General features: G+C 43.4%; 1 protein-coding gene across 3 annotated transcripts in view; it reads right to left on the bottom strand.

Annotated features, from left to right (window-relative positions):
- Positions 1-7,919: 7,919 nt before the first annotated feature.
- Positions 7,920-23,059, bottom strand: part of ATG4B (autophagy related 4B cysteine peptidase) — a 44,133-nt gene continuing 28,993 nt past the window's right edge. The window contains exons 8-14 of one of the 3 annotated variants that reach the window (XR_003761027.2): positions 22,849-23,039; positions 18,680-18,758; positions 17,859-18,004; positions 14,341-14,397; positions 13,731-13,824; positions 10,265-11,593; positions 7,920-9,012 (exon numbers count right to left, since the gene is read on the bottom strand). Coding sequence is in view for 2 of the 3 variants with exons in the window: in XM_029069754.2 (XP_028925587.1) it covers positions 11,520-11,593; positions 13,731-13,824; positions 14,341-14,397; positions 17,859-18,004; positions 18,680-18,758; positions 22,849-23,039 (641 nt within the window). In the remaining variant the exon portion in view is untranslated. Of the gene's footprint in view, positions 11,594-13,730; positions 13,825-14,340; positions 14,398-17,858; positions 18,005-18,679; positions 18,759-22,848; positions 23,040-23,059 lie in introns of all 3 variants that reach the window. The other 2 variants (XM_029069754.2, XM_029069755.2) reach the window with 2 other exon arrangements.

Here is a 23,059-nt window from a genome sequence, read left to right as displayed (position 1 = left end):
GTGCTCAAAGGATACAGATCCAAGCGCAAAGGAGACGCAGAGAGGGAGTAGGGGAAAAGAGGGCTTAATCGGAGGTCTCTTGGAGGAGATGTGATTTTAATCAGGCTTCGAAGGTGGAGAGAGTAATGATCTGTGGGATACAGAGGGGGAGGGAGTTTCAGGCCAGAGGTGAGTCAGACAAGATTGCAGTAGAGTGAGCTGGTGTTAGAGAAGTCAAGTGTGCAAGCTGGATTCTAGTAGGAAATCGAAGAAACCTTCTCATCGTACATAAACCTTCAGATGTATAGACTGTGAGCCCATTATTGGGCAGGGACTGTCTCTGTTGCCAAATTGTCCATTCCAAGCCCTTAGTACAGTGCTCTGCACATAGTAAGCGCTCAATAAATACGATTGAATGAATGAAATGTTACCTACCCTCTTGACTTATTTATAACAAGGACTCGCATGTAAAGGATTTTACATGCAGGGAAGGGGTACCAACTTTTTGGGGGTTGGGGGACGGGGTCAGTGGCCCTTCAGCCCCCTGAGATTGGAACCTTGAGGGTGAGACATTAACTTTACCCCCACAGCTTTTGGGGGGGGCAACAAAGATGTTATGCAGTGTGGCTCAGTGGAAAGATCACGGGCTTGGGAGTCAGAGGTCATGGGTTCAGAATCCCCCCTCTGCTACTTGTCAGCTGTGTGAATGGGCAAGTCACTTCACTTCTCTGTGCCTCAGTTACCTCGTCTGTAAAATGGGGATTAAGACTGTGAGCCTCACGTGGGGCAACCTGATTACCCTGTATCTAGAGAAGCAGCTTGGATAGAGAAGCAGCGTGGCTCAATGGAAAGAGCCCGGGCTTGGGAGTCAGAGGTCATGGGTTTGAATCCCTGCTCTGCCACTTGTCAGCTGTGTGTCTGTGGCCAAGTCACTTTTCTTTGTGCCTCAGTTTCCTCATCTGTAAAATGGGGATTAACGTGAGCCTCACGTGGGACAACCTGATTACCCTGTATCTACCCCAGTGCTTAGAAGAGTGCTCTGCACATAGTAAGTGCTTAACAAATACCAACATTATTATTATTATTATTACCCCAGTGCTTAGAACAGTGTTCTGCACATAGTAAGCGGTTAACAAATGCCATTATTATTATTATTACTACATTGGCCAGGGAGTCACAGAAGCCCAGGGAGTCACGGAGGGTAAGGACGGAAGAGGAATCAAGCACCGGCTGGAGCCAAAGTGAGATGGGAGTGGTGGGAAAAAGAAGTCAATGTTGGAATCCCACACCTTTCCCAGCCAGAGGATCACTCCCACGACTGACCTCAAGATAGCGCCACCAGCTAAAAGCTTAACTAAGTTGGCCATAGGTAATAATAATAATAATAATAATTACAGTATTTGTTAAGCGCTTACTATATGCCAAGCACTGTTCTAAGTGCTGGGGTAAATACAAGATAATCAGGTTGTCCAACTTGGGGCTCACAGTCATAAACCCTTCCTTCCTTCCTTCAATTGTATTTATTGAGCGCTTACTGTGTGCAGAGCACTGTACTAAGTGCTTGGAAAGTACAATTCGGCAAGCAAGAGAGACAATTCCTGCCCGCAACAGGCTCAGATGAAGTAGCTGAGGCACAGAGAAGTGAAGTAATCCCCATTTTTCAGATGAGGTAACTGAGGCATAGAGAAATGAAGTGACTTGCCCAAGGTCACACAACAGACAAGCGGCGGAGTTGGGATGATAATAATAATAATATTGGTATTTGTTAAGCGCTTACTATGTGCAGAGCACTCTTCTAAGCACTGGGGGAGATACAGGGTTATCAGGTTGTCCCATGTGAGGCTCACAGTTAATCCCCATTTTACAGATGAGGTAACTGAGGCACAGAGAAGTGAAGTGACTTGCCCACAGTCACATAGCTGACAAGTGGCAGAGCCGGGAGTCGAACCCATGACCTCTAACTCTGAAGCCCAGGCTCTTTCCACTGAGCCACGCTGCTTCCCCTATCCACATCCTCTGACTCCCAAGTCCGGGCTCTTTCCACTAAGCCACAATGTCAGCAGACTCAAGGAGGGGCCCAGGGGTCTGGGAGGAAGGAGCAGTGAAATGGTGACGGAGGCAGAGAGATGGGAAATGGCAGAGTGGCCTGGTGGATAGAGCACGGGCTTAGGAGTCAGGAAGACCTGGATTCTAATCCCAGCTCCGCCGGTTGTCTGCTGGGTGACCTTTGGCAAGTCACTTCACTGTGCCTGTTATCTCAACTGTAAAAAGGAGATTAAGACTTTGAACCCTGTGTGGGATGTGGATTGGGTCCTACCCGATTAGATTGCATCTACCCACTGCTTAGTACAGTGTCTGATACATAGTAAGTGCTTAAGAAATTCCGTTAAAAAAAATAAAGTGGGATAAGGGTGAAAGGAGAGTGCTGATTAGGGTCAGGGAGTGAGGCTCTTCGTGTTTTGGTGTCTCTCTGACCTCTGCCTCTTATGTCTCCCTGTCACTTTCTCCACTCACTGGGATACTTTCTTGCCTTTTCTCCCGCAGACACTTCAACTGGGGCCATTTCACCACTTGTCTGTTGTGTGACCTTGGACGAGCTACTTAACTTCTCTGTGCCTCAGTTGCCTCATCTGTAAAATGAGGATTAAGACTGTGAGCCCCCAAATGGGACAAGGACTGTTTCCAACCTGATTTGTTTGTATTCACCCCAGGGCGTAGTAGTGTTTACACTTACACATAGTAAGTGCTTAACAAATACCTTACTTATTCTCAATATCTCTAGAATTCACCCTCTTCCCTCCACCCAAACTGCTGCCATATGAATCCAAGCACTTATACCCCACCGTGACTACTGCATCTGCCTTCTTGTTGACTTCCCCGCCTTATTTCTCCCCAGTCTCCACTCCACTCCACAGAATTTTTTTGAAAACCACTTAGTCCACATCTTCCCTTTCCTTAAAAACCTCCAAAGGTTGCCCATCCCTCTCATTAAACAGAAATTCCTTCCCATTGGTTTAAAGGTACTCCAACGGTTTTTCCCCTCCTACCTTACCTCACTCATCTCCTACCATGAACCCAAACCCACACATTTCACTCCTCAAACCACCAACCTTCTCACAATACCTCGATCTTGTTTTTCTTGCCGCCTACCCCTGGCCTCTAAATTCCCTCGGCCCTGAAATTCCCCCACTTTCTTGACTACCTCTCTCCCCATCTTCAAAGCTCTCCTAAAATCACATCTTGTTCAGGAGGCCATCCCCAACTAAGCCCTTTCTTCCCTGTCTTAAGCCCTTCTGCATCACCTTGGGTCTGCTTCCCTTGAGCACTTTGATATTCACCCTTTCCCTCCACCCCACAGCACTTAATGTACATATCCATCTGTAATTTATTTTAATGTCCATCTTCCCCTCTAGTATGTATGGGTTTTGAATTGGGCTCTCCACACAGCAAGTGCTCAATAAATATCATCGATTGATGGACCACTGGGCATTAGAAGCAAACCATCACACAGTGCAGGAACCCAAGAGGGCATACAAGAGAGGGACAACTGAAAGAGCAGCAGGTTCGATATTTAATATTCATATCCCATTAATTCAAAGTGAAAAGCTTTTTAAATTTCACAGTGGCCTGAAGAATTACTTATGAAAAGTGCTCAAGTTCCCAGCAGCGCCCACCCCAAACCAGTCTGGATGCCAAGCTTAACTCTCAGATCGGCTCTATATAAACTCTCAAGGCATCTGTGGTAGCAAAGTCAAATCTGGTCATTGCTGATGGATTTAAGAGCAGGGGTGGGGGCAATAATTTTCTTAATTGGTGGTATTTATTGACTGCTTTCTGTATGTAGACCACTGTATTAAAGTGCTTGGGAGAGTACAAGAGATGGGCACATGGAGATACAGCAGGGGCCTGGAAGTCAAGGTCTAATCCCACGTCTGGCAATTGCTTGCTGTTCGATCTTGGGCAAGTCACTTAACTTCCCTGTGCCTCAGCCTCATTTATAAAAATGGGGATTCAATTCCTGTCTTCCTGCTTAGACTGTGACTACCATGTGGTACAGGGACTGTGTCCATCCTGATTAGCTTGTATCTACTTGTGCTTAGAACAGTGCTTGACATAGTAAGCGCTTAACAAATACCGACACCGTTATTACTATTACTAGGAGCAAGAGTCTAGATGGGAGACACATTAAAATAAATTACAGCTAGGTACATTAATGCTGTGGGGCTGAGGATGGGGTAAATATCAAATGGGGTTAATATCAGTGGGGTAAATTATCACTGAATAACAAATCCTCCGTTGGGCTGAGGATGGGGTAAATATCAAATATCGAGATCCAAGTGCATGAGTGATATGGGAGAAGGAGGGGAAATGAGGCCTTAGTTGGAAAAGGCCTCTTGGAGATGATTTTAATAAGGTTTTGAAGGTGGAGAGAATGGTGGTCTGTGCATATACAAAGCGGGAGGGAGCTCCAGGCCAGAGAGAGGGTCTGGGCAAGGGGTTGGCAGAGATAGATGAGGTTGAGGTACTCTTTGTTCAGTGAGACTTTTTTCTTTTGGGAGCAAAGCATCAAAAAACAAACAGTTAAGCACTCTCCCAATCTATAAGCTCCTTGTGGGAAGGGAACATGCCTACGAAGTCTGTTACATTATATTCTTCCAATGATTAGTACAGTATTCTGCACACAGTAAACGTTCAATAAATGATTGACTGATGAAGAGATGAAGTGCTTTAAAAGTGAAATGCCCATCAAGTAAGATTGCTGAGGGTTTGCCTGCGGTACATCTTAGGGAGCCCTGTCTTCACTCTGGGAGGGAGCCCTTATCATTAAAACCACGAGGGACAGAGAATATAATGTGAAGAGTTAAGCACAGAAGACGACTATTAATTACCACACCACTATGGCATCTTGGAAAGGAACTTTTGCAGAAATGACAACGCCACCAACGGTAGGCCTTCTCATCGTCACCAATGTAGCCTTAAGCAATCCGAAACTGGAGTCAACACTGTGTGGAGTTCCATGGCTCACGGCCCTGTACTCCCTGTCTGCTGAGGTATTCATGGGCAGAAAAGGTTTGCCTTGATAAATGAAGAGCTGTAGAATGTCTCAGGAACCCAAGACCATTAATATCAACAACAGGAAAAAACAATGTGACTATTTTGTTTCTTTTCAATGGTGTTAAGTGCTTACTATGTGCCAAGTAATGTACTAGGCACAGGGCTGGATACAAGTAGGTCGGACACGGTCCCTGTCCCACATGGGGCTCACAGTCTTATCCCCATTTTTCATTCCTTCCATCGTATTTATTGAGCACTGTGTGCAGAGCACTGTACTATGCGCTTGGAAAGAGAGACAATCCCTGCCCACAACGTGCTCAGATGAAGTAGCTGAGGCACAGAGAAGTTAAGTGATTAGCTCAGATGACCCAGCTGGTAAGTAATAATGTTGGTATTTGTTAAGCGCTTAAGTGCCAAGCACTGTTCTAAGAGCTAGGGGAGATACAGGGTAATCAGGTTGTGCCACATGAGGCTCACAGTCTTAATCCCCATTTTACAGATGGGGTAACTGAGGCACAGAGAAGTTAAGTGACTTGCCCACGGTCACACAGCTGACAAGTGGCAGAGCTGGGATTCCAACCCATGACCTCTGACTCCCAAGCTCGCGCTCTTTCCACTGAGCCATGCTGCTTCCCATGTAAGTGGCAATACTGGGATTAGAACTTGGGTCCTTTGGTATTTTTTTTTTTAAATGCTATTTGTTAAGTGTTTACTATGTGCCAAGCACTGTACTAAGCAGCAGAGTAAGTACAAGTTAATCAGGTTGGACACAGTCCCTGTCCCATTTAGGGGCTCAAAGTCTTAATCCCTGTTTTACAGATGAGGTAACTGAGGCACAGAGAAGTGAAGTAACTTGCCTAAAGTACAAAGCAGATAAGCGATGAAGCCGGGATTAGAAATCAGGTCCTTCCGACTTCCTGGCCCATGCTCTACCTATTAAGCCACGCTGCTTCTTAATTGCAGCATCTCACTGTTTTCTCTGAGTCAAAATCTTGGCACATTTTCTTAGGTTGGTGGTTGCTGTGTAATTGCACAGCTACAACCCCATGCTCCTTCAATATGGACTTAGGCTACAATGCAGTAGAGCTGACATGATTTTTGCAGCATTAGATACAAGAAATTTACAGAAAACAGAAGCAAGGCCTCATTTCTGACCATATCAACAGTGAAAGCTTCTGAAGCCAGCAGATTCAAGTTCTGCAAGTCAGTCTCTCTCTCTAGACTCGGTAGTTCTGACATTTACCAAATGGTTAAGACCACTTTAGCATATTGTGTGTTCTCTCCCAGTGCTTAGTACAGAGCTCAGCACACAGCAAGCATTTTATACTATTACTGTTCCTACTAATTATATTAGTGTCAACAACAGTCTGATTAGATTAAGACTAAGCCCCCTCCTTTTCCTCTGCTCTCCATCGCCCCGACTCGTTCCCTTTGTTCTACCTCCCTCCCCACAGCACTTGTGTATATATGTACAGATTTATATTTATTTTTATTAATGTGTATATCTATAATTTTTATTTATAATAATGCTACTGATGCCTGTTTACTTTTTTTGATGTCCGTCTCCCCCTTTTAAGACTGTAAGCCCATTGCTGGCAGGGAATGTCTCTATTTGTTGCTGAATTGTACTTCTCAAGCACTTAGTACAGTGCTCTGCACACAGTAAGCGCTCAATACAACTGAATGAATCAATCAATTTCTGTTACCAATAGGCGAATGCAGTGTTGTGTAATACATCTAGTTTATTCAACTTATTTTAAGCAGTTGTGCTTGAAGACTTAGAAACCTGGAAGCATTCAAATTTCTAGGAAGTCTTCCACCTAACAGGCTGAATTTGCAAACAGCTCTGACCTTGAGGAATTGTTGACCATGTCCTGGAAGCAGGTACTTAATTGGGGTAACAGATTGTAGTTCCCTTTAGCAGTCAAAACAGTGTAATAGATAAACCAACTAAAGGCAACAAATGAGGATAAACCTCTTCTGCAATCTCAACCTTCAGGGACTACTTTCAGAGCTGAAAACAGCCATTGAATTCAGCTCCATCTGCAGTTCTTACAGATCTCTCTCTCTCTTTATAGATATATAAACATATGTATATAGAGAGATATATATGTATATTTTATTGAGCACTTACTGTGTGCAGAGTCCAAATGAAGAGTTTGGGAGGGTATAATGTAATAGACTTGGTAGACACATTCCCTGCTCACAATAAGCTTACGGTCTAGAGATGAGCTTACCGACTAGCCAAGTCAAGTTTATGAAATGGCACGACTCCTCCCCAGTTTTACAATATAGAGAAGTCAAGCTTGCCATATGGTAAAACTCCTCCTCACCCCATGCTTGCCTCATTAATTAGGTCATAAAGTTTGGTCAATGCTCACTGACATCTCCTGCCTTTCAAGCCATATGGGCAGAAGGCAATAGTTTATTGACGCAACAAAAATCTAGAGAGATGGAAAAAGGGGCAGACCCAACCAAACAGGCTAGAACCAGTGGAACTCACCAATGTACACAACTTGAATAACTGTGGCAACTGTTAAGCACTATTTGTCAAGCACTGTGGTAAGCCCTGGGGTAGATATATTAAGTGTTGTGGGTAGGGATTGTGTTGTTTCATTGTACTCTCTCAAGCACTTAGCACTGTGTTCTGCACACAGTAAGCACTCAAATACAATCGACTGACCGATTAACTGCTGGAAAGCAACCGCAATAAGCCAACTACACTGGGAGGCCGAAATCAAGCAGAGTGTGCAAAAACAGGTAACGCAGTGTAGCCTGCAAGACAGGCTATTTAGCCTCCCCTCATGAAAATGGATCTCAAACATTCAAACAGTCGACCCTTTGCCATGACAGGCTCCAAGAAGCAATCACAATCACTAAACAGATTACATAGGAATTCAGTGTATTGAAGCATTTATGAGTGGTTTCATTGTGGTTGCAGTCATACACACAAGTTGCCATGGAGTCAGGGTCATTTTCAAATATGAAGGGCAATAAAATGAACACAATATATGAAAATACCTTTCTCCCCAGTAGCTTTTTTTTTCCAGGCCTTTGGACTGGGGGAAGACAAACCACACGATCAAAAAATTGAAACTGGGAGGTTGATCCATGGAGTTCAAACCCTATTTAGAGGAACATGTGACCTAAGCACCACACACATCTGTGTGGAGTTCACAGTTGTAAAGGTCAGTAGAAGCATGGCAACCATAATTTCTGTGTAAAAAACCCAGATTCTAGCCTTAGGCTTTTGACAACAGCCCTTCCCCCTATATGTGGACTTCTCAAAAGAACTTCATTCCTACATTCCTTCATTTAGGGATTGTTTATTCCATTTGTGGTTTTGCCAAGCCCATAAATTCCTATTTTTCCCCTGATTTTTCCATTTCATAAATCATAATCACCCCAAACAGAGGTGGGCAGGGAAACAAAAGATGAAACAGAAACCAGTTAGTTCACATAACAGATTTGGTAAGGAAAAAAAAATAAGTGATGGGTGTGTGTGTGTGTGTGTGTAAATTTAGCATAAAACTGCTTTTGTGATATTTGGGACTTAAACCAGATATTTGGCTACATAATGTCACACTGCCTATATACAGTTTCTTGCTCACAACTAGGGCCTAAACATAAGAATAATCTATCGTGGTACAATGCACTATCAAGGAATGAACAACAAGGGTATAACGGAGGAATCCCCTGAGATTTACAAATAGAAGTGAAAACAGGCCCTAAACTCTAAAGTATAAATTCAACTTTTTAAAGAACGTTGAAGAACACACCATTGGCAGCTTTCCATAGCAAACTTTTCCATTTTTAATTCAGATAACTGTCAGTGCACTGAGTAATCCAGCTGCTGAGGATAAGCACACCATCTGTAGTGTTCCAATTCCCTACACGTTTTCCTAATTTCACCTTTTTCCTTTAGGACAAAGCCTTTCTTCAACAGATCAGCCTTTGAAGGACCACAGAAGGATAGCCCTAAATTGGAAATAAAACAGTGTGCACATGATGGGAGGTGGTATTTATCTTAGCTATGAATTCCTTTATATCAGCACTCATTTGTCATAATCTTCATTTCTTTAAAATTTATCATTCATTTGAAACCATCAGCTTTAAAAATAACTTCTGCATCTTGACTTCTCTTGAACCCAAGATACCGATTGTAAAATGTACTTGGATCTGAAAACTGCACACCAGACTACAAGGAATGAACACGTCAATGTTTCTCCTCACATTTTCATAAAAATCCCCCACCTAAAACATACATAAAATACTACAAGCCTCTTGTTCTTTTAACTGGCTGTGGTTGGGATCCAAGGTGGACTTCAACCGACAACACATCCTCCCAAAGGGTTCATCACTCACAGTCTGTGTTCAGAGTAGAGCTTCAGAAACCCAAGGGTTTGGAGAAGCTTATAATTGATTTATTCAGATAAAAGTGAAAAGCACTAAACGAATGGATGGCTTCCCCGCTCTCCTTTCTCCTCTACCCTCACCAGCCAGGGAAGATGGGTGGAAGAAAGTTGGGGAGAGAAAACGGTACGGTTGAATTCGGTGCTGAGCAGGTTGGGTCTCTTCTGCCCATCGCCAGCTGCAGAACTGGATTCACGGCGTGGGGTGGGTAACCTTCGCAGCTATAGAAATGAATGGGAATCGCTCGAGCACTGCTTAATCATTTCCCCACCTCCACCCTTTAAGCATAGCAGCCAAAAAGATAACGGCATTTGGTATTTCTGCAAATACTGTGATTAATTTTTTTACAGATGAACAAAGTGTTGTAAACATGTCCCCTCAAAAGAGCGACAACACTTTTCAACTACTTCCCCTAAGTGCGAGAGTAACACACGGTGCTGTTGGCCTATTTACATTTCTTAATGGAGTGACCAGAGCAGTAAAGTGGCAAGTTCACACCGGAATGCGGGTGGAAGCGGGAACCAAGACCCAGAAAATTATGGGTTTAAAATGGCTTTCAGCTGAACCCGAGTGGAATTTGGAAGTGCCAGTTATCACAGTGGAGAAAGAAAACCAGCTGAAGCCACGTCACTGAATTGGCCTGGGTGATCGCCTAAAGGTAGTCTGAGGTACTAGGGGACTACCAATACGGAGCCATTTGCCTCGTCTTTTCAACGCTTATTTTTGCAGTGTAAAGCAGCAGGATGAAGCGAACCAGCTATTCGATTCCCTGACGCAAGGTCTTTTTGTTGACTTTTAAATAGGGTAGGAAACCTACCTAAGAAGAGTGGACATGGGTCATGAGTTACTTCCTCTTTCCAACAACTCGGTACCACACAGAAGCTCATTAGTGAGTCAATATCACAGGGCTGCACTTCTCTAACTTGGATTTTCTGCTCGCACTCCTGCACGTTCCAATGGGCTCCACCATTCCTTCTTTGGCAGAAACTCCTTTTCCTTGCAGGCTCTGTCCTACCCCTTTGGAATAAAAACAAAAAATGGCTGGAGAGCAACAATCATCATGGGGTGCTGCCCAATCAGAATACTTTACAAATGGACACACACCCTACTTCCTCAGGTGTCCAGACTTCTTTGGAATAGCAGCAATCAGCATTTGATTTTTTGCCATTTTACTGTGGCGTGGCATATCCCACTGACTTTCCTCTTTTTTGAAAAATAAGCCTTCTTCACCCTTTTTTTTTTTTTTTAAACAGCCAGTACTGTGGTTAGGTTCTGCTATCAGTGGGGTTTTGTTTTTCTTTTAAGGAAGAAGGAACCTACGTCTTTAATCATTAAACCCCATTTCCATACCAGAAGTAGTCTTTTCGGGTAGGAGCTGGGCACAAGAGTTTAAATAAAAATAACAATAAAAAAGACTGTGTCTGGAAGAAAATACTGCATACTAAGCAAGTGCAGTATCAGAATGTGGCATATTACGGTATGACTTGTTTGTCTGATCATCCACTTCTGATTCAGCAGGCTCTGCCTGTCTTCATCAACTTCAGCTTGGAACACCCCAGCACAGTCTTCCATTTCTTTTCACTGAAGAAAATGAAAGTGAAATTCCAAAGAAACCATAACCGAGAAAACCAAAGAATAAAGGGAACGTGAGATCTGTGTTTTCTAAAGAGGGGCTGGCAGTGTTGAGAGGAGAATTCTCCAGTGCTGTGTAAAGATTTCTGCTCTCAGAGCTCCAGACTACACCTGCATGAGCTATTTGATGCTCCAGCACAAGACCTTTCTACACAGAGGCACCAATGCATCCATTTCCTGAAAAAGTGTTTTGTGCTGAGGAATCCTGACTCCAAGCATTAAGGCTTCCAATGATGACATATTTCTTGATCCAAATGCAGAATGCAGACAATGACCCCTCCGCCCTGAGGCTGCACACAAACACGCTGGGATGGATGAAACGCTGTGATGCCATCAGGCGCCTATGAAAACCGGTAGCCCCAGGCTCTCAAAGGAGCTTCCCTCCCCCCTTCCTCCCTCACACATAACACGGATTTGTCAAGTTAGTTGCTTGAGTCTTTTCAAAGGGTCAAAATTTCAAAGTCTTCATCTTCTGAATCGAAGAATCTTTCCAGTCGCTCAGCATCTGAAGAATCTAAAAGGCAAAGAACAGATCTGTAAGGGTTTTCTCCCCCACAAAGGGAAAGAAAAACAAGAGGAGAGCTGAGGCAGTTTCGCATGCAGAAAATTCACCCACCAATGGACATGACATTTTTCAGCTCCAAAATCCCTGAGATGGAGGTCCATCCAAAACCCAAAGGAGCACACGTGCATGCGTGTGTGTGTGTGTGTGAGAGTGAGTGAGTGAGTGACAAAGAGAGAAAGAATAGGAATAAGAGCGAGCGAGACCTGTTTCGGAAGGTTTTAACCTCTGAAGGAATATCTGGGCTTCCAGCTCCCAGAGAGTGCACACCACCCTAGCGAACTACTCTAGAGAGGACACCAGCTCAGACAGGAGGCCAGGACCCTCTCCCAAAAGTGAGGGCTTTGGGAACGACAATTGTGACTGGGTCAGTTTCATGAACTGGGAATTTCAAGGCCATATCCCTGAGAAACACTAAAGGGCAGTTTTCAGGGCAAAGGATGGATAAACATAATATTTACATTAATTACAGTGAGTGCCTACTATGCACAGAACACTGTACTGAGTGTTTGGGAGAGTACAATATAATGGTGTTAGCTGACACATTCCCTGCCCACAACGAGCTTACCGTCTAGAGGAACTATATATTAAAAATTCATAATTTATAATATATCACTTAAAGATATGTATGAAAGTGTTGTGGGGTTGAGGGTGGGGTGATTATCAAATGTGCAAGGGTCACAGATCTAAGTACATCTTGGATAAGCCACGCTCTAGATTCTTGAATGTCGACTAATTTAAACAAAAGGCATCAGATGCTTTTTGTTTACTATTTCCTTCTTTTTAATGGTTTCTTTCAAAACTTTATGATTTTTAATGCAGCTTGTAGTGCACAATTATTCATACGAACAGAAATGTATGCCATGTGAACACACAAAGCAGTGAGTCAGCGGATCCTCTGGCTGTTTTGGAAATTTAAAGAGTAACATGGAGACAAAGCCCTTTGCTAGATCTTTGACTAATCAAATTCATTGTATCTGTTGAGTGCTTACGGGGTGAACAGCACTGTACTAAGTAATATTCACTGCACTGACTAGTATTAATCAATGGTATTTATTGAGCGCTTATTGTGTGCTCTGCACTAAGCATTTGGGAGAGCACAAAACTGCAGATTTCGTAGTCACGTTCCCTACCCACAAGGAACTTACAGTCTAGAGGAGGAGACAGAGAGTAATAAATTGCCGGTGTACACACCAGTGTTGTGGGCCGAGGGTGTGTGTGTTGGGGTGTGGGGGGCCATATCTTGGGCCCAAAGGACAAATCCAAATGCACTGGTCACAGGAAAGAGGGCTTTGTCAGGGAAAGCCTCTTGGAGGAGACGTGACCATAATCAGGCTTTGAAGGAGAAGTGATCGACGGTCTGTTGTATATGGAGGAGGAAGGAGTTCCAGGCCAGAGGAAGGGTGTGGGAAAGGGTCAGCAGTGAGACGGACAAGACTGGGGCAGTGGGCAACTTAGCGTTACAGTCTCCTCTGGACTATAAGTGTGGGGCCTGGGCTGTAGTAGGAAATCAGTGAGGTACCGTAGGAGGGGGTCTACTGATGGAATATTTTAAAGCCAATTAATCTCAAAAACTCATCTACTGCATCTTATCACTTGCAGTGACTATATATAAAGTGAGTTACGGTAGCCACAACCACCAAACTGGCTCAAATGCAACCCGATAAAAAATGAGAAGGAACCAAGTGATGCAAATCTTCCCCAAAGCACAAATGAGGTGAAGGTGCAGTAGCACCTTCTAAAGGAGGTGGGGAAGGGAGAGGAGGAGGAGGACAGGAAGGAAAAGGACAGAACAAAAAAGAGAGTGGTACTTATCCCGAGAACTAGTGAGGATTCTTAGAATTACGTTTTTGCAACTCTTCTAATTCTCTTTTTGCCATACTGGGAGTTGCAAATGGCAGGGGCTCCTTGAGGAACTACTACTGCAAAAAAGGGGAATATGAGCAGAAATAGGATTGACTGAGCACCCACTGAGAAGGTCAGGCTAAACCTTTATAGGTGTTATTTCTCCAGAAGAAAAATGTTACTGTCCCTTTGGGATTCCCAGAGAGGCAGGCCACCTCTGAATTTTCCCAGGACAGGACATTACCTAATGACAGGTTGAGAACATCAGGGGAGGAGAAGTGGGAGGGCTGATGCTCCACCAACTCGAACATCGGCAGGGCTCCTCGGATCAGAGACAGCTGTTAATCGAAACACAGACAGCCTCAGAACAAACCCAACCACGTTCAAATCCTGGGTCTTGACCTAAGCATTAAGGCCAAAGACTGAGGCGGCAGGAAGGGAGAAAGCAAGACTACTGAGAAACTGCTCTGAAGAAAGGCAACTCTATGAACCCACCTATCCCGTGAAACTGTTGCACATTTTAACAATGGATAATTTCAACCAAATATGTTCAACTGTTTCTCAGCTCAAGTTTCTTTTAACTAGAATATGGGAGGGGAAGAGAAAAATTTACAGTACATAAGTTGAGGCCAAATTTCATTTTATTTTTTTTTAAAGAAGAAAATGAACATTTTTCAGGTTTCAAAATCAGAATAAAGCTCAGAATGAATCCTTCATACCCTTTACATGGCTATAAAAAAATTATTTCCAGAATTGTGTGTTGAATCTGTTGAATTCTCAAAAACTTCTTGACGTCTTTCTTGGGAACTCATAAAAGTTACATATTTCATGGAGCAGAAAAAAACAATACTAACCTTCTTGACTTGCTGGCACCAGTCATTGAAGTCTTCTTCAGTTTTGCAGAAAAAACCCTAAATAAAAAATAATTTTACGTGAAAAATCACAGCAGTATCAAACACACCAGAAAAATGTACTATGTCCATTATCTCAGTGGCTAAGGTTTCTGGTTTCTAACAACGCAAACACCATCCTCCGTTCTAAGGAAGAAGGGGTACCGGTCGCATCACTATTTCATGTTTTCCAACTCTACTGAACTTTCCGAAGTGTTTCGACCACAGTAAACAACCCATAAATCCTACTGATTGATCAGTGTACATTATTTCCTTCTTCCTTCTTAGAACATTTTCCATATATTAAATTCTCCTAGAACCCTTGTGATCCAAGTGTTATTCCCAATTCACATTTGGGAAACTTGAGACACAGAGAGAGGAGCCAAATTCAGAGGAAGTCTGGTTAAAGGAAACCTTAGGTTCCTATCAGCCAGTTCTTTGCCCATTTAAAGTTATACTACGAAGGCGGCTGCATACCTACCTGAAAGATAAGGCTTTGCCTCCAGGATGTTAAAAATGAACAGAAGAACTGGACAACTGAAAGCTCAGTTTAGCCCACCACTTGCCAGATGGCTACAAATTTGGCAGCACTTAGAGGCAGGCAAGAGGAAATTCAAAGTTCTATGATTTTAAACTTCTTGTGGACAGGGAATGTGTCTACCAATGCTAATGCATTCTCCTAAGTGCTTAGAACAGTGCTTTGCACGCAATAAGCGTTCAAATGCCATCGACTGATATCTGTCACCCCTTTAGACTGTAAGCTTCTTGTGGGCAGGGATCATGTTTATCAACTTTACTGTATGGTACTTCCCCAAATGCTTAGTACAGTACTCTGCATACAGAAAATGCTCAATAAATACTATTAAGAGATGACCCATAATTAATAGATCTAGGTACCTCTATTCAGATTACTAAAATCTTTTGGGTATGCCTGAACTTTGACAAATACCTTTCAGGTTGGCTTTGAATTATGTAATTTTTATAACAAATTTACCAAATGTTAGACATACACCCTAGGAAGCACAGTTTTTCATTTCATCAGTTCAGTATTCCTTGACACTCTGACTGAATTCCACAGGGCTTCCTATAAGCCTTAATATCCAAGGCTGCCAAGAACTATTTCTCTGATTACATGGCAAGCTAGAATGTCTTAAAAATTGGGGAATTAACTATTACGGAGTGAAGGATATGCAGAGGAACAGATTAGATTCTATTGCTACTAAATCATAAGCTCCTGCATAGAGGGATCATGTCTACTAACTCTACTGTACTCTCCCAATGCTTATTACAGTGCTCTGCAAAGAGTAAGTATTCAATAAATATTATTGGTTGAATGGTATGGGGAAGAGTTAAGAACTGCAGAGACTTAGTCGGGGTTACATTTTTTCAAAATTAATTTCATGCAGAGAAACCATTTGTATCTTGTACTTTTGGACAAAAGGGATCATTTACTGAGAGATACTAAGAACACAAAAAATACAAGTATGAATGGGAAGAGAGAGAGAAATGCAAGTGGAAACTGAACCAAATAACCAAAAACACTGTATGCTCACTTTAACTCCAACAGGCTTTCCATTTCCTTTTCATTAAATCAATACCCCTCATATACAAGTAGTTTTATGCCTGATCTGGCACAATAACCAAGGACTGCATTAACACACACCTCAAAGGCGACCTTCTAGCGATAAAGCAATGGCAATTCTGTATGCAGAGCATTGTACTAAATGACTGGGAGACTACAATATAATAGAGTTGGTCATCACAATCCCTGCTCACAATAAGCTTACGATCTAGAGGGGAAAGGAGATATCAAAATAAATTATAGAAGGGGAAAGAGTAGAGGAAACTGGTCTCTCTAAAAAGTCACCAATGACCTTATTAATGCCAAATCCAATAGCCTCTACTCCAGCCTAATCCTCCTCAATCTCTCAGCTGTCTTTCTCAGTGCAGCCAAGGTTAGATTCTATTTTCAGGAGAAGAGGGTGGTCCACGGTGTCACTGTCCTCTTTGGGTTCTCCTCCAATCTCTCTGGATGTTCAGTTTCAATCTTTTGCGGGCTCCTCCTGTGCCATCCAGCCTCTAAGTGTGGGAGTCCCTCAAGGCTCAGTTCTAGCTCCCCTTCTATTCTCCATCTATACTCATTCCCTTGGACAACTCATTCATCCCCACTGTTTCAACTATCAAATCTACATGGATGATTCTCATATCTACATCTCCCGCCCTGACCTCCCTCCTTCTCTGCAGCCCTGCATTTCCTCTTGCCTCCAGGACATCTCCATTTGGATGTCCTGCCGGGTCCTCACACTCACCATGTCCAAAATAGAATTCATCTTCCCAACCCTGTCGTGCCCTTAACTTTCCTAACACTGTAGACAACACCACAATCCTCTCTGTCTCACAAGCCTGTAATTTTGGCATTATCCTTGCCTCATTTCTCTCATTCACCCAGTCACTGTAACTTGTCATTTCTACTTTCACAACATCACTAAAATCCACCCTTTCCTCTCCCAAATGCTACTAAATAAATGCAAGCACTTTTCTACCATCTTAATTACTGCATCAGTCTCCTCACTGACCACCCTGCCTCCTATATCTCTCCACTCCATTTCTTTCCTCACTGCTGCCTGGATCATTTTTTCTGGGGGGGGGAAGAACTTGATCTACATCTCCAAACTCCTCAAGAACCTCCAGTGGTTGCCAATCTATCTCTGCATGGAACAGAAACTCCTTACCACAGCTTTAAAACATTACATCACCTTGCCCTCTCTTACCTCACCGATTTTCTACTACAACCCAGCCCATACATTTCACTCCTTTAAAGCCAACCTATTTATTGTACCTCAATCCTATCTTGCTGTTGACCCTTGCCTAGGCCCTTTCTCTGGCCTGGAACTCCTTCCTCCATTCACACACACTTCTCCCCACCTTCAAAGCCATTCTAAAATCATATTCAAGTGGCCTTCCCCAACTAAGTCCTCATTTCCCCTGTTCCTTCTCCCTTTTGCATCACCTAAGCATCTGGATCGATACCCTTTTAAGCACTTGATATTCACCCTATCTTGTCTCATGGCACTTATGTACATATCCAAAATTTAATTTTAATCCCTGTCTCCTCTGGATAGTAACCTCCACTGTGGGCAGGCAATGTGTCTACCTACCAACTCTTGTCTCTCCTAAGTTCTTAGAATAGTGCTCCGCAAACACAGGAGGCGCCCCCAAAATACTATTGATTAAGGATACTTACATAAGAGCTGTGGAGATGGGATAACAAAGGGCTTAATGGGTACACAGCCAAGTGCATATAGAGTTGATGCAGAATGGAGGGTGGGTAGGGGAAATGAGGACTTAGAGAAAGCTATCCTAGAAGTAAACAGGTGGGATGTGGGAAAACCACATCAGTGTCAGCCATACTGAGGTAGAGGTTGGGCAGACCCACCAGAAAGAACAAAGGTTAGTACTGAAACACGATCACAGATACAAACCACTGCGATGGATGGGTCAAGCTCCACAATATTCATTCTGCAGGGAGGGTGCTGGCAGTGGAAACTCTCGTCGGGAATGAAACAGCTGCCACTGATCTCCACTGCAGGTTGGGTAGTGTGGGGATCCAGGTAAATCAGCTCCCCGCCTGGTCAAGCACACACAGACACATTAGTCGGCAAATCGACAGGCACTCTCACGAAGAGGAAAGTGGGCAGACGCGTTGCCCGCTGGGTACTTCCAGTCTGGACACATTATGTCCAACTATCAATTTAGGGAAACAGAGAAAGCTGGCGGGATGATGAACAGACAAGGAAAGAATGGACGGGCAATAATTACTAAAATTACAGATTGTTTGGGATGTGAAGAAGGTAAAGAAGTGGAAAAAGAAATGTACAGAAATGGTTACACACAAACAAACCTAGACTAAAGTGAATCAACTCGCAATCTAAAAAAGAGAGAGGCCCAGAAGGACCTGCCTCCCCCTGGGATTTAAATGCAAAGAGAATGACAAATAATTCCTAGAAAGAGTGGTATGGCAGAGCTGGTTTGAGGTTGCCTGCCTAAAACTGGAACCACCCATGACATCCTCACTTAGAGAGAAGAAGGCACCATCAAGTTTTACTTGGGCAAAGTGAACCAAACAGAAATTCCCCGGGAGTGGATAACCGGGTGGAGTGAGTTGGAGAGGCTGCAGCAGTGCTCCATGGCCATTTTTAAAGGAGACACAGAATTTTCACGGTCATAAGAATGGTTTGGAGGAGGGCCCAAGACAACCTGGACATTGCAGTGACCCAGGTCTGTGGGTGCCCAGTCAACTCACCGACATATCCAATGAAGTAGTGAGCACTGTTGGGTTTCCCGCCAATCACTCCCAGGGACTGGGGCATCATAAAACAGTGCTGCAGAAGAGACAGGGGGAAGAAAGAGAAAGAGAAAACCACTGAGACATAATATGGCTGATGTGGGCCACCACTGATGAAGAACTGTAACAACACTTAAACAACAACTACAACAAGGGGACAAAAAAGCTACTATGATGGACGATGATTAAAAGTGACCCGAACCGAAGACGAATGGAGGATATGAGAGAGACAGCTGGATTGCCACAATTCCTGGTTCAGAGGAAAAAGGGGTAAAATGGTTTAAAAAGCATCAAACGCCTACCAAAGATTGATTTATTTTAATCTCCAGAAAATTGAAAGATAAATCTTATAATAATTTGAACAGAACTTTAAATTCGGTCAGTGAGGTCTAAAATTAGAGCTAAGAGCGAAAAAAGTTTGGTTTAGAATATAGGAAGGGGTAGAAAGATAGTGAGATCTACTAGCTAGGGAAGTAAATAAATCTACCACCAACCCACTACGGCAAGTCAGCTTATTTAGGGATGCCCCACCGCCCGCCCCCCAAATTTGTAGAATGTAGACTATCATCACCATATAGACTCAATAAAAATGACGCCATATTACAACAAGCATCTTTACCGACTTGTTTTATTACTTCTAACTACTCTCATTTCTTTTAACTATTAGTTCCACTGCAGAGAAACAACATGGCCTACTAAAAAAAGCACGGGCTTAGGAGCAACTTGTCCGCTATGCGACCTTGAGCAAAACACTTACCTTCACTGGGCCTCAGTTTCCTCATCGGCAAAATGGGGATTAAATCCTACTCCCTCCTACTTAGACTGTAAACTCTATGTGGGACAGATTGGGTCTATATGTGATAATCATGTATCTACCCTAGTGCTTAGAAAAGTGCTTGGCACATAGTAAATGCTTTACAAATATTATCAATATTTTATCATATATTATCAATTGTTGCCTGTTTGTGTTTGGTCAGAGGCATGAATTCATTTTTATATTTCTGCTGTATATCTTCCAAGCGCATAGAATACACTGCACATAATAGGCGCTCAATAAATGCTCTTGACCTGAATGAAGCACATCAAATCACCCGAGACACAATTTGCAGTGCAAAAATATTTAGCTATAGTAAACTGCCATGTTCTGGAAAGCAGTACACTGCAAGCTCTGTGGTCAGCCGAACATGTCTACAACTCTAATGCAGTCTCTTAAGCGCTTGGAACTGTGCTCTGCACACAGTAAGATCTCAATAAATACCATTGTTTGCTTGAAAAGCAAGTTACAAGTCTCCTTAGATTAAGGAGGATGGCGAGGATGCCAGCACCAGCTGCCCCAGCACCACAGGGTACCAAGTGCCGGAAGACCCATCAATCAATGGTATTTACTGAGTAATTACTTTGTGCAGAGCACTGTTCTAAGCGCTTGAGAAAGTGCAATACAACACAGCTGGCAGCCACAATCCCTGCCCACAATCAGCTAACAGTCTATAGGGGAGGTTTAGGAAGGAAGAGGAGTAGAGGGAGGTTGTCAATCAAGGTTGGAAGTGATTTCATCCTTTCCTTGAATTAGGCAGATTTTTTTTTTTTTTTTTAAGAGTTCATCTGTGGCTAGGTTACTATTTTTCAGGTGGCAAGAGACAGTCTCTTTATCCAGGGCCTGACACATAGTAAGCACTTTATTATCATTATTATTATTATTATTATTAACACGAGGAGCAGCATGGCCAGTAGAGAGAGCAGAAACCTGGGAGTCAGAGGACCTGGGTTCTAATCAAAGCTCTGCCACGTGCCTGCTGCGTGACGTAGGGCAAGTCACTTAACTTCTCCGTTTCAGTTTCCTCAACTGTAAAAGGAGGATTCAATACCTGTTCTCCCTCCTGCTTAGACTGCGGGTCCCAGTGTGGCACAGAGACCAGATCTGACCTGACTACCTTGTAGCTTCCCCAGCAATTAGAGCAGTGCTTGACAAATAGTAAGCACTTTTACAGTACCAGTTATTATTATCCTGAGCAGAAAGGAAGATGGACAAACTTTCAGAGGAATGAACAAAGTACCTGCCATTATCTCCCCTCCTGAGAAAGCTGGATCTGTTCTGAAACTCCCCTTTCCATTCCCCTGGGTTTTCTTTGGCGGCTTAAATGCCGGGTGTCCAGTCGCATCTGTGGCTGACACCACTTGGATGTTCTAAACTACTCCACCCATCTGTGTTGTTACATTTTAGACTGTGAGCTTGTCATTGGGCAGGGACTGTCTCTATCTGTTGCCGAATTGTACTTTCCAAGCGCTTAGTACCGTGCTCTGCACATATTAAGCGCTCAGTAAATACTATTGAAAGAAATGCTGTTGCTGCTTAATATCTAGCTTTGGCATTTAAAGATTCAGGTCAGTCAGACTTATTTCTGTACTTTCAGTTGAAGTGTGGTGGTTTTTTTTTCCTCATCTGAAAGGGGAAAACATTCCAAATATATTGCTCCAGCACCTAAATTGATTATTGCTGTAAAATACAGCAATTCCCTCTTTTCGAGGCTTAAAAATGGTTCCTTTAAATGACTGCGTATACTGTTTCCCCTTCATACAAAATGAAGTTATTGAGACTCAGGAGACAGGACTCGCCGAAATGCTTAAATCTGAGGAAAGGATGGGAAAAATCCCATTTTGGAATTTGACTCCAAATGGTTCAGCACATCACACTTGAACAGAAAAAGCAAAGCCTTCCAAAGACTACTGCTGGCAGGAACATGCGCCAAGGTGAAATCTTCATTTAAGCTTCTGTAAAAACATGTTCTCATTCCATGGTTACAACCTTCAGAGCTCCAGGGAGGCTGTTGGGGGTGGCTTGTAAATAAGAACGAGTTTCCAAGGAGCAGTGGGGAGGTTTGAGGATTATGTTTTGTCATCATTGCCTTAGTTTGCTCACTCTATTGCTTCCTTCTGCTTGCAATCAATGGCACTGAAATCTTAATGTAAGCAGAGCACTGTGGCTAAGCACTTAATCGTATTTACTGAGCGCTATGTGCTAAGGACTGTTCTAAGCACATATCAATCAATCATATTTATTGAGTGCTTACCAGATGCAGAGCACAGTACTAAGCGCTAAGGAGAGCACCATATAACAGAGTTGGTAGCTGTGTTCCCAGCCCACAACAAGCTTACAGTTGAGAGGAAGGGCAATAGCATATGGAGAACAATACAATCAAGTTGACAGGATATGACCCCTATCCTTGAAGAGTTTACTATCTAATGGGGGAGCCAGAAGTTAAAACAAATTATAGATGGGGAAGCAGCAGGGTATAAGAGCTTTTGGGGGGAGAGAGGGGCAATATCAAAGTGCTTATGTCTAACCCCACCTAGAACGGGAGCCCTGTGTAGGACAGGGACTATTTCTGATCGGCTACATCCGTATCTATCCCAGTGCTCAACACAGAGTGAGTGCTTAATAAGCATCACAACTTGATCACTGACAAGGCAAAAATGGGGACACCTTGGAATTCTCTCTCTGTGCACACCCCCATATCCTTAGATGTTTGCCAATATTCTAATGTTGAATTCAACACAATCAGCTGTGGCCATCATTTGCAGCATTTAACCAACTGACTCTCATTGAACTGCCCAATGGCTTCAAGGCTGCAAAAAAAGAAGGGACTTCAGTTACAGTAACTTCAAATTATTTCAATTCGCCATTATCTCCGACAAAGCCAGGGGATAGTGTAGTAGGGATAATAATTATTTATTAAGCACTTACTATGTGCCAGGCACTGTCAGCCTGGCTGGCCCAAGGGCTACCCACTCTGCCAAATCCTGGTCCTTTGCTTTTGGTTCTTCCCAAGCCCTGGCTCCAACCACTCTCTCGGGGAACCTGAGGCCACTCGGCCATCCTCACAACTGTTTACGTCTCTCCCTTCTCCTTACATTCTGAGAAATGTCCTGCGCGGTAGAAAGGAAATGGACTGGAGCCAACAGAGAAAATGCTCAGAAGCCAGCAGAAACAGAAGTAGGCACTGGCAGCTTACTGTTCTTCGTACCGTGCTTTGGAAAAGGCAAAAAGAAAAAGAGCAGCCAAATTTGCTTCTGATCCCTATTGTGTCAAGATCGCCGGACAACTTATTAGGGTTGCTCGGACCCCCTACCTTCAACGTTTCGATGTAAGCTTCATTGATTTCTGTGAGCCCCAGGCGGAGAGGTATCAGCAGGACCAATGGCTTCCACTGTGTCGGTCTGTTAGTGACCTCAGCTCCTGAAGGGAACCCATTCAACAGGAATTCTGAGTCTGTAGGAAATGCAGAGGCACCTGCAGGGAAGTTGGGCTTGCATAACCTTCCTAAAAGTGGGGGAGGCAAC

The sequence above is a fragment of the Ornithorhynchus anatinus genome, chromosome 7 (assembly GCF_004115215.2).
Source record: "Ornithorhynchus anatinus isolate Pmale09 chromosome 7, mOrnAna1.pri.v4, whole genome shotgun sequence".
Classification (NCBI taxonomy): Eukaryota; Metazoa; Chordata; class Mammalia; order Monotremata; family Ornithorhynchidae; genus Ornithorhynchus; species Ornithorhynchus anatinus.
This window is presented reverse-complemented; position numbering and strand designations above follow the sequence as displayed.